This window comes from Dunckerocampus dactyliophorus, chromosome 10 (assembly GCF_027744805.1).
Source record: "Dunckerocampus dactyliophorus isolate RoL2022-P2 chromosome 10, RoL_Ddac_1.1, whole genome shotgun sequence".
NCBI lineage: Eukaryota > Metazoa > Chordata > Actinopteri > Syngnathiformes > Syngnathidae > Dunckerocampus > Dunckerocampus dactyliophorus.
In genome coordinates this window covers 30,968,933-30,981,577 of record NC_072828.1, presented here as the reverse complement: position 1 = coordinate 30,981,577, position 12,645 = coordinate 30,968,933, and the positions used below count along the sequence as shown (strand labels likewise).

The window sequence follows — 12,645 nt, the reverse complement described above, 5'->3', positions numbered from 1 at the left end:
CCCCCCCACCCCACCCCACCCCACCCAAACCCCCACTGTTGGTGCATTTAAAGCAATTCATTCAGCTGTCACTGCAGGAACTTACGATGCAGAACCAATTACCTCAGCCCCTCGGAGCTGAGATTGATCTTTTTTTTTTTTGAACTTGCCTCTTCCCTCCCCAGCCTTTAAAGTCTGAAAAACATTGTAAACTAAATAAGGGTTGCGAAAGGTCTCAGCGTCACCTTTTTGTTTTAAGTCCATAATTGGGCATAAATGTCAGAAGATTGTAAGCTCGCTTCAGGTTGCCGCCTCTAATGTGCTCATTTTTAGGACGGGGCGGTGGTGGAATTGAGAGGCGTAATGGCCCCCACAACATTATTATGTCTGTCTGTCCCTCTGCAGAGAATTAACCATTTTCCCGGGATGGGCGAAATTTGCCGCAAAGACTGCTTAGCAAGAAACATGTCCAAGTAAGTTTCTCCTTGGAGTTGTGCTTTCAAACTACGCTAACTGAGTGCTCCTGATGTCACGGTGCAACCAGAAATAACACAAGGAGTGACACGTGTGGAACACAAAACGTAACCACGACACCGACTCTGCGGGAATCAGACGCTTACAGACTAATATACATGCAAAACAATAGTCATGTGTAACCCTCAAGGCATGCTGGGTAACTTCCTTAAGACGCTCCCATAAGCATGCCTGTTTTGACTCTCCAGCACAGATATTTGTGCCCTTATGGATCACAAACCTACAGCAGGTCATCAAATCAGATGCCGTGAGTGAGATGCCTCACTCACGGTGCAACCAAAAGTTACACAACAAGTAACACACAATGTAAAAGTACCACACACACTATGCGGGTAACACACTAATATACATGCCAAATAAGACTATTTTATACACATTCTTAACCCGCAAGGCCAACCAAATGCTTCCCTCACTCACGGTGCAACCAAAAATAACACACAATGTTACAGTACCACACAGACTATGCAGGTATCGAAATACCTAACATACAAGCAAAACAATACTATTTGATATTACTTTATAGCCCACAAGGCATGCTGGGTAACTTCCTGTTAATCGTTTGACACTCAGCACAAACCAACAGGAGGTCATCAAGCCCTCACTGATGGTGCGACCAAAAATAGCACCACAGGTACTACGCAGGTATTGAAATAGGCGCTTACACACTAATATAGATGCAAAACAATACCATTTAGTACTCATTTGTAACCCGCAAGGTATGCCGGGTAACAACCTGTCGGGTAAGTGTGCACTTGGGCTTGAGCTGCTCCCATACAAATTTCTATCTCGACACTTAACACAAACCACCAGGGGGTCATCAGACCAAAGGCCTCGCTCACTCACAGTGCAACCAAAAATAACACAGAACGTAACGGTACCACCCACACTATGTGGGTACAGGTGCCATCAAACAAAGCGTCTTCCTCACTCACGGTGCAAACAAAAATAACAGTAAGACGTAGAGCACAATAGAATGGTACCACACAGACTATGCGGGTATTGAAATAGACGCTTACACACTAATATAGACGCAAAACAATAACAACTCATTCATAACCCGCAAGGCATGCTGGGAAGCCCATCTGCACACCTCCCCATGAGGAAGTTACCCAGCGTTGTTATTTGTGCTTGTGTTATGCGTGAGGGAGGATTACATTTAGTTGGATGACCTTGTTGGTGACACACTGTTGCCATATTGTACTGAGCAGCCAGGACAGAAATGTGTGTTCCGTGTCGCAATAAGTTCTTAAATAACACAAACAGCCAAAGAAAAAGCACAGCAGGCCTGCTAGTTAAGTGCTTAGGTGCTCACTGTTTCTCCAGATGGATTTTTAGAGGCGTGTTTTTCCATTGAAAACTTTGGAGTACGTCTTTGTCTCTCCAGAATGATTAAGTGCCAGCCTCAAGAGTACAGCTTCATACCCAAAACCTGGATATTCCCCGCCGAGTACACGCAGTTCCAAAACTATGTGAAGGAGCTGCGGCGGAAACGCAAGCAGAAGACCTTTATCGTCAAACCAGCCAACGGAGCCATGGGTCACGGGTAGGTCAGAGGCAAGAACAAGCGCCTCAGAGCACACACATGCATGCACGCACACACACACACACGCACACACGGACAAAGCGAGTGATTTAATGACAACATAGACAAGAGGAGAGAAAGTTGAAAGAGGAGCAAAAAAGAAAAGAAGACAGTGAGGGGTGTTTGGCCCTGGCGTGGGTCCAGATTGATTATGTGTGCTAAATCTCATTGTTGGCCTCTTTGTCCTCCATGGTCACAATCACCATAAATCACAGCTTATCGTGGCGAGATGACACACACACACACACACGACCCTGGTAGGGATGGTCCCGCCTCCCATGAAGGTATGCGCTTATGAATATTGGATTCCTTTATGAGGCACCGTCGGCACCCACGAGGCAGACTGGGACATGGACCAAGATGGTGGAAGGTACCTTTCATACGTCAAATCCAAGTAGTTACAGTACCTTTCATACGTGAAATCCAAGTAGTTACAGTACCTTTCATACGTGAAATCCAAGTAGTTACAGTACCTTTCATACATGAAATCCAAGTAGTTACAGTACCTTTCATACGTGAAATCCAAGTAGTTACATGCCCATCTCGCCAGTGGATGCCGCACTTCCATGGCAGCTCTTCCGACCTGACCCCATGACGCAATCTGTGAGCTGTGTATGACATCCAGCTAAGGTCCACCTTGTATTCGTTTGCAGTAGCGAGTACCGTCCTCACATGACAGCAACCACTTTAGTACATCTTCTTGAGGAACAATACCATGGAAATGAAACGTGGACACAAGTTAGAGTAGTCAGTGTACAAGTTGGAAAGCAGGAGAGTAATGCCTCGCCACTTCCCGCTTCACTCCATCACGGTTTTTCAAAAGACAGTATAATATTTCATAAAACATGCTTTTGTTGTGGTTGATTAGGGCCTAATATTGGTCTAGATTATATCTAGATTTAAACAGGGTTTGAGGATTTTGGGCCTAAATGAAGCATTTTCAAGCATAAAAATGGCCAAATGAAGTAAAATAGAAATATGAGGCATCCAGAAGAGGCATGTGATGTTACGTATTTGGGGCGTCACGATACAATCAGCTGGCAAGGTGAGACGATGTGTGACATTGGGTTCACCAGACCAGACCACCAGACAAAAGGGCTCACTGCACTGCAGATGCTGAAACCAATGCACAGAGTGAACTCTCTTCCTGCCTGTTAGGAGGTCGCGAGGCGCGGCGCACATGGTAATATATTAAGGCTGGCGAAATTTGAATTCACTTGCATTTATTGTGTGATTAATTCATTTGTTTATTATGGTCCCAGGCCTGGTGCCCACGAGACACTTTTTTTTCTGAATGAGAAATCTTCAAAATCACATTTTAATCTCACGAGATCTTGTGACACGAGTAGTTGTGTCAAGACATGTGAAATAGATTGCAGATTGCAGTGCAGTAGATCATGTTCACGTTCACGACAAAAGGACTACACTTCCCATGATGCGTAGAGTGCCGAACCAGGAAGAGGTGAATACGTCCGAAGTAGCCCGGAATAGACGCCAGTATCACATGTTTCCATAGAAGTCCTATACGGCGGTCGTGTTTTGAGCTGCATGCGACTTAACATTTGATCACATTTAAGTAAGTTTGATCAAATGTAGAAATACTCCAGCTTCTGCTTGGACATCCAATGAACCTGCCGAGTGACGCCGGGAATACCGGGGTAGGTTGGACTGCAAGGTGTATAGTGAAATATCCATCTCGTGACACCCCCGATATGGTGGCCAGGTGTCAGTCATGTTACACTGATGAGACAGCAGCTGCACAGGTTGTGACTGAAATCCTCCCCCAGTCCTCCATGATGACGTCCCTGGTGGAGCTGGTGGACGTTAGACACCTTGGGCTCCTCCGCCTGCCCCCCCACAGGTGCTGAATTGGGTCCAGGTGTGGCGGAGACGCACGCGTCCACTCCAGCAGAAAGACACTTGTCATCCTGGAGGTGTGTTTGGCTTGCTTATCGTGTTGGAAATCAGCCATGTGACCATGTGACCCAGTTTCTGCTTCACAATGCCACAGTACATGGTACAGGAATGAACCGCAGCTCCCTAGTGCTGGCAGTACTAATGGAGCTCAAGCCGCACCATGCTTGACCAGTAACCCAGACACCGTGTGCTGGCTCATTTTCAGAGAGTAGTAAATCTGTACCGCTAAACCGGCTGTACACTGACCACTCTAAATCATAGCCGAGTGTCAGCTGGCAGGTATACTGTATACTGTGAATGTATACTGCTTTGTAAGGGTTTAAGGTAGTATTTACAAGCCCATCCTGCCACTGGCATACGTTTCCAGGCAGATGCACGTGCTGCACTGTGAGATTTACAACAGCTGCATTCATCATCGGGGCCGATAGATGGGGATATTGGCGTGCCAGTAGCTCGGCGTGCTCCACCTCTCCCTCTAATTCCCTGTGAATTTGTCCTTTCTGCCATAATGTGCGCATTACTTATAGCTCCATGCCGCACTAAGCTCTTATTTATTAAAGAATAAAATGCAGCTAAGGCTGAATTACTGCAATACATTTAGAATATGAAAGATGATGAGCTTAGCTCAACCTCTCAACGGCACGCGGCTCACAAGATTAGATTTGCCTCTATTTTTTTGCATGTTATGCCGCGGCAGGAAATTAAGTTAGACCTTCCCCCGTAATTTATTTTGCGGTGGGCCCACTAAGTGAAGTTATTGTTTGTGTCTGAAGCGGAGCTCGTTATAAAAGGCAACAAAAGCGAAGCACGCGAAGCTTAAGCGGGCGAGATCCCCTCTGGTGCCAAATGAAATAGTCAAGGGGGAGCGGCCTGTGATTATGTGACACCGCAGCTCATCAATCACGTCATCTTCTCCTCCTTGACTAACTAACACCGTTAACCCCGTCCTCATCAATCAACGTGCCGGCTGCCATTTAGGCCCAATCGCATTATTGGTCAGGCTCCTATCAGCTTGTCCCTGTTTGCTTCTGCTCAGGAGTGCTGATAAGTGGGGAGATGAAGCGCTGCTCTTTGATGGAGCAAATGCTGATGCGGCCTGATTGATACGCTTATGGCAGGGGGGTCCAAACTCTTTCCCCAGAGGGCCACAGAGTGAAGAATGAAAGGATGCAGCTTTGCCACTTGGATATTTTGCAAAGGTGTTATGTATAAATCAAGGAAAGAACCTACATCTCAGCTTTGCGATATCGGTGAAAAAGCCCATTATTCGTATCAGCTTCGCTCTTTGCTCTTTTTTTCCAAAAAACAAACATATTTTGTCTTTAATAGTTACACTCCTTAATAATAATGGATTAGCGTATATGTGATGTCGGGCTTTTCAAGGCACCCAAAGCGCTTTACAATGAAGTGAAGCCATCATTCATTCACTCCGCAGTCACACACTAGTGGTGGTAAGTTACATCTGTATCCACAGCCGCCCTGGGTAGTCTGACAGACACATGGCTGCCAGTCAGCGCCTACGGCCTCTCTGACCACCACCAAACTTATATGCTACTAGAATGACATTATTTTTATACATTTTATACTCATAATATTACGAGTTTATTCTCATAACATTGTGACTACAACTTTTTTCTCTTAAAATTCTGACTTTATTCATGTAAAATTACAGCTGTTTTTTTTGGGCTGTTTTCTTGTTAAGTGATATTTTTAGAATGCGCTGCGGGCCGATAAACAAAAACAGCCACAGCCCGCGAATGACCCCCGGACCACCTTTTGGACACCCCTGGCTTATGGTGAAGGCGAAGACTGAGGTCCTCACTTCCCGTATTGATTAAAGCCACTAATTGACATGTTTCCTGTTCTTAGTTAGCACTCATGGACACACTCTTTGGTCACATAGCGACAACATAGGCGCCAGGAGGTCCTCGGCCTACGTACGAGTTTGTGGAACTTTAGCGTACGTCGGAACTTATACTGCAACGAACTCCTAAGTCACTGAAGAATAGTAGAATGAAATGAAACAGTCATAAAAAAAAGAGAGAACAACCGTGGTTGTCTTGCACACTGGAAGGGGCGTTGCAAAGGAGGGAGAAACAGGCTTATTGGCAGGAGGAAGTCACTAGACTGCTTAGTTATCACTGTCTGTTTCATAGGAGGAGATGATACAAAATAATGGAGAACCACCGGCTGAATGGACATTTGATGATCTGCATTTCTCCATTGGACATTTAACAATGTCCAATTTCACTTCACTTTTCACTTTCACTTTCTTTGACTGGGATTAAATAACCTAGAAATATCCTCACAGTCCCAGTAGAGTCTTTACATCTCTGACGTGTGTGTGTGTGTGTGTATAATCCCTCTTTACATAATGGAGCCTTCCAGGCTCTGCATGCAACCAATTTAGGCCCAGTGGACTTTAAGTAGGAGTGATGGGGATGTGGGTCAGCCCTACGCTGGTTTAAGGCTGTTTAACAAGCACCCCTTAAGCCAGCAGCTCACGTGCACGCAGGCCAGAGTCCCGCTGTCCCACGCAGACGCAACTCAACCCGAGCGTGTACCATAAAGGCTGAGCGCCGGTGACATGAGACCAAAGGAAATGGAATTAGAAACAAAGCCCTATGACTGCGCATGTTTACATGAATGTCCTGGCAACGGCGTTTTACTTTTCTTCAGATCATTACAACGCCCTCCACGTCCTCTCACAGGCCCGTCTGTCTTTTGAAAGTCCCTTTCATTGACAGGGCCTGCTAATCAACAGAGTGGCAAGCGTACATTTTGGACGGCTCAACGCGCCGCAGAGCCGAAGAAGTCATCGATCTTAAACGAGCCGTAAATCAAACCGAGGCCTCTTATTTACACGTCTTTTCATCCCAGCCTCCGCAGCACTACAATGTCATGTGAAGAACACCAGCAGGGCGCTTCCGACCACCTACATGACACTGTGTCATCAGGCTGTGTTCATGGGCGCCGCCATTCTGCCGTTTATCGTTTTTTGAATGATCTTTGTGTCTTCCCTGTGCCGTACTTCATGATGCCCCCCCAGAGGATTAATAGAGCGTGTGTCCACGCAGGATCTCGCTTATCCGTAACTGCGAGAAGCTGCCAGCCCAGGAGCACTTCATCGTGCAGGAGTACTTGGACAAACCCTTCCTGATGGAGGGCTACAAGTTTGATCTGCGCATCTACATCCTGGTCACTTCCTGCGACCCGCTACGCATTTTCCTCTACAACGACGGCTTGGTGCGCATGGGCACAGAGAAGTACCATGCACCCAGCGAGGCCAACCTGGTGAGTCATTTTTATGTACATACACACACATTCATAATATTACAACTTTAAAAAGGTCTTTCTTTAATCTTTCGACATAACGTTACCAATATTACGTTATTTTTCCCTCATAATATTATTCCAGTTAAATTACGACTTTTTGATGTTAGATTGCAACTTTTTTCTTTTATTATTTGGACTTTATTCTCGGCCACACGGTGGTTAGCATGTTGGCCACACAGTCCGGAGATCGGGAAGATGTGGGTTTTTTTGCTGTTTTTTAAAAAGTTTTCTTGTTAAATTATATTTTTAGAATGTGCTCTGGGCCAATAAAAAACAGCCGCGCCCTTTGGACACCCCTGGCTTATGGTGAAAGCATCAGCCATCAACCGTACGCAAGTAGTATGAGAGGTGGGCCGTGCTCATGCTCACGTAGGACGTGCAGGCCCACCGAGATGTGCACATATTTCCTGGTAACATCACACCGCCTTGAGGTCCAGCGTGCTGCAGCACACCCACAGATGTGCACAGACAAGGATGCGTATTATCAACACCGGGCGCGCATTGTCTCGCCGAGTGTGTGACACATGATGGAGCGAGACGTGCCATGGAGATGGATGTTCAACCCCGCAGAGAGAGGCGGCCAGACAGCCATCAGGAGGCAGAGTGACCTGCGGCCACAGCGTGATTACCTTGTAGCTAAGAACATGGATGCATTATAAAGAGAGGTGTGCAACAAGGCCGCTAATAGGCAGCCACTCAGGGGGCATCTCAGCCACGCTGTGTGGGAACTATGAAGCTCTTATCTGATTCACTTTCGTTTACTGTATGTAGCATTAGCGCGCAACAGCTGCTCTCCAAGGGTGTCTCACACGCAGGAGGTGGAGAAGCAGGCTTTTTCTTCATTTAAGCAGCATGTCAAATGTTCCTGCTGCAGGACTGAAGATGCAAATGCATTATTTATACATGTCGTTTTCTTACAATGTTCCCAACAATTCAACAAAAACGACTCCGATGTCTGTCTCGACATCCCATGTTGGTGTTGTCTTCACACGCGTCTCGGTTGGACGTGCTGTCACACGCTGCATGCTAGACTTGGTATCATGGCTTGTTCACCAATGTACATTTTCACCAATGTAAATCCAGTTCATCTCTTCCAGACACCCATAAATGTTAACACAAAACACATTTTCTAGACAATATATACTTTAAAATGCAGAAAATTATGCAAAAGCAATTGCAAATGACAAATGAATGGACATGCCACTTTGCCAGCAGCACATACCGTATATCTTCTCCTGTGAATGTCCACGGCAACGACGTCATCCACGCTTCTGATCCAGGGGATGCGCAAGGCAGCCTGGGAATGCACGTTCGTGTGGACAGAAATAGTTTTTTTACATAATGTGACTTACATATTAAGTCTTTCACTGCCAAAGACGTCTGTTGAGGTCTTTTCAAAAAGTAACGTTGACTGCCAAGACGTCTGTAGTGACACGATGGTGAAAGATGGAGGTCACGTGGGTGACGTGGGTGATGGAGGTGACGTAGACACAAATGCAGTTGGCAATGGCAGCCCAAGCAACAAGCTAGTGGTTAGCGCTGCTGAGCCGTGTGGTGCCACAACCGGAGCCTGACACCAGAGTCGGGTGAATCAGAACCCGGCCCCGATTCTTCTGATGAGTGGCTGTCGTCCGGATGGGTCAGCAGCAGGGATTCACCCCCGCAGCCAGCCGACCCCACCGTCACCCTGCTTGAATTTGCTTCTTTGCAAATAAAAGCTCGTTTTCTCTGTTTTTTGGTCCAAATCAGTTGCGTGTTTGCTGAAACTACCCTGTGTTCTACCGCCAATATCTAAAGACCCAAAAAGGTACAAACAAGCTTTTTTTTTCTGACGAAAGAAGAGAGTCTAAAGCAGGGGCGTCCAAAGTACGGCAGACATTTGACCAGAGTAAAGTCAAAATATTAAGAGGAAAAACTCAATTCTAAAATCAAATTCTAATTTGAAATGCGTTGCAATTTTATGAGAATAAACTTTGAGTAACAATGTTAAAGTAAAGAAAAAAAAATATTTTTAAAATAATATCAAGTTATAATTGCGAGAAGAAAATGTAGAGTCTTATTCGAATGAAGAACAGAAGTGCCAATTTGACAAGAATGAACTCGTATTATTATAGACAAAAGATCATTTTAGTAGCATTTCAGCTACATTACAGATATACAGTATTACAAAGGGGAAATGCAGCATGTCTCAATGAATGTGTTGGCCTTGCATCCTTTCTTTTGTCGGTATGTGGCCCTCGCTGGAAAAGTAGACACCCCTGGTCTAAAGTTTCTTCAGAGAGTTTCAATGTTTATGTAGTCTTAAAACTAAGAATATTCTGTGTGAAATGAGCAAACACTAAGTGTGACATGTCGTGATGAGTGTACATGCTACCACACGCTCTCAGCAGGGATGGAAAACCATCAAACCTTGTTGGAGCTTTTTGGAGGGGTTTTCATAGCGGCCTTTGGAGGTGGCCTAGGTGTGTCCCATTAAATGCATTAATGAGCTGTCTTTTTTTATCTGTTTTATACGCACATAAAAGAGAAAGACGTGTGCTTGTGTCTTACATAAGGATTGTGGATGATGGGCAACATTCCCCCCAAAAAGTTCTGGGAAATCAGTAAATGGGTGAATTGGTGCCAAGGAAATTGACGGGGGAGAAACAAACCCAACATATTGTCTTTTTATATGTGGCCGCAACACAAAAAGGGTTTGGAGTGGTTGTCCCCCAAAGACGATGTCCTTGTTTCCCATGTTGATGTCCACAGAGCCAGCTCTACATGCACCTCACCAACTACTCCGTCAACAAACACAACGAGAACTTCGAGCGAGACGAGACGGTGGACAAAGGCAGCAAGAGATCCGTCAGCTGGTTCACAGAGTTCCTGCATGCCAATGACTACGACGTGGCCAAGTTCTGGGGAGACGTCTCGGTACGTGCTACACTCTCATACGCGCACGACGGGAAAAGGTTTGATGAGATGTGTTATGACACTAAAACATCATTCCTGGAGGGTGAGCTCCCCCGATGGGTCACCAGTCCCAGATGCTTGCCAAGCCAAAAGCCACAGCCCTGGTGTGGGAATATCTGGGCTTCAAACGAAGGCTGCCAAAATGAACGCGTTAATAACGCGTTCATAATGCATTAATAATGCGTTAGCAGAAATTTCCTTTCATGGCACAATTTTTTTTCAATTTTTTGGGCGTGCGTTTAATGTGAGCACATCCTGTATGACCCTCGGGCCATATCGTAGATTGGATGTGGAGTCACAAATGGTAACAAATATTGATGAGAAATGGAGAAAGAAAAGGATATTTTGATTGGTAAGTTCAGCTTCAAAGCCCTGGCAGACGACCAAAGTTATTTACAGATCAATAGATACTTTATTGATCTCCAAGAGACATTCACATTATCTAGAAGTATATGTTCTGTCACGGTGAGAGCGGTGAGAAGGTGCTGGAGCACTGCCGCTATTGTTTAACCGTCATTTAAACAGTGGTTCCTTGGCACACGAGTGTCCCAACTAACGAGGTTTTTTTAGATGCAAGCCATCGCTCGGCTGATTTTTTGCTTGGGTTAGGAGACGCTAGTTACCCGCAGGCATAACCGAGGACAGCTATTTGGGGGCTTGTGTCAGTGTGACCGCCGTCACTGAAAACGAGAACGGAGTTAATGGATCACATAACAGCGTGCTAGCTAGTTAAAATCCGGGTAAGGGTTTTCAACCCATCAGCAAAACATATGTGCATGATAGCCATAGATCAAATTGATCTTATTCATTATTTAATAATAAGAATAATTAGTATTATTGTTGTGTCAAATTAAGGCAGCAACAACATCAAATTAAAAGCACTAAATGAATACTGAGCCACCACCCACCAGTACCAGCCTGGACTTTGGTTTTCAAGGAGGTCCATTAGCACTCGATAAGCTCATCTGTCGACAACGTTGACAGAAACGGAACAGCGCAGAACGGTGCGCGCTCAGGGAAATGTACTTGGCTTCATTGCTAAAGAAATGCTGCTCTTTAATGCAGTTGAAAAGACAGCATTTCCAGAAATGCTGCACACGTTTGACAGACACTACGAAACAATTGGTCTGAAAATAACGCTGACAGTAATTTTTTTTTATGTATTTGTGTTGAACTTTTCAGCATCACCATCGTTCTTCTCACATCCTTTCCCTTCTTTCCTCCAGTTTTGTAGCCCTGCTGCTTCATAAGGAAGAATTTGGCCCTAGCGGGTTTATGCTTGAGTCTTAAGCAAAGTGAAAATATAAAAAAAATCAGCTTTAGTCTTCCGGACCTTTTCCCACACCAAAATGTCGTCCTCTGACTCTGCCTGAGGTCCTCTTCCTCTCCAGCTCTCTCACCACGTTTTGCTATTTTGTCTGAAGTGGCACTTTGCCGTTGCTCTCTACCCAACTCTCCTTCCTCGTTCATTGTTGTTGACACTTTGATGCATTCAGACAAGCTACAAGGCCGTTTGGACTCGTTTGCTACAGCGAGCAGAGCCACAAACAAAGACTTGGTGCGTACATTTGTACAGGAGGTCCTCGGCCTACGTACGAGCTCCATGCGACAGCAGGAAGCCTCAATAATGAGAGCCCTCGGCTGCTGAGTTATCACTGTCCATTTCATAGGAGCGCATCCTTTCACGTCTTCATCCTTCATGGTGGTCGCGGCTTGGACCGGGCATGCAGACAATGTTGGTTTCTCCACTTTCTGGACATTTATGTCTAATTTCACCGTTCACTCTCCTTTTCTTTGGTGCACAGCTATCAGAAGAGCCTGGGAGACACAATGGAGGGAAAAAAGTCCAAACTAGAAAAACTACGTTTCTTTGTGTGCGGTGTTAATCATTTATGGGTAAAATGGAATTAAAAAACAAGGACCGCCTGTACTGGGGTTTAAGAAGAATGACAAATGAATAGTGACAACTTAACATATCAACTTCACCATAGTTTCACATATCGTTGCTATAAAAGATTCACTAATCCATTCACTAATTCATTCATACCATCGCTTTTACACAATGTTTTTATCGTGTTTTGTTTTATTTGATTTGATTATTTGATGTTATCTTACCTCTTCTCCATGTCTTTTACTTATAATTCACTCACATCATATTATTTGATTTATTTTCTTTTTATTCATTGACATTTTTCATTATTTATTTTTTTCATTTGTATGTATTTTATTTTATTATTTTTTTCACCATAACATGTCAATGTTGCCACTTTATTTACATTTATTTGAACCTACCCCTTCTCCTTGTCTATTACTTTCATCCATTCACTTTTCATTTATTTCTT

General features: G+C 44.8%; 1 protein-coding gene across 4 annotated transcripts in view; it reads left to right on the top strand.

The window, feature by feature from the left end:
• The window catches only part of ttll7 (tubulin tyrosine ligase-like family, member 7), a 106,511-nt gene that overhangs the window by 21,078 nt on the left and 72,788 nt on the right, over nt 1–12,645 (top strand). For all 4 annotated transcript variants that reach the window (XM_054788586.1, XM_054788585.1, XM_054788588.1 and 1 more), the window contains exons 5-8: nt 385–452; nt 1,898–2,056; nt 7,090–7,306; nt 10,100–10,264. In XM_054788586.1, coding sequence (XP_054644561.1) covers nt 385–452; nt 1,898–2,056; nt 7,090–7,306; nt 10,100–10,264 — 609 coding nt within the window. The remainder of the gene's footprint in view (nt 1–384; nt 453–1,897; nt 2,057–7,089; nt 7,307–10,099; nt 10,265–12,645) is intronic.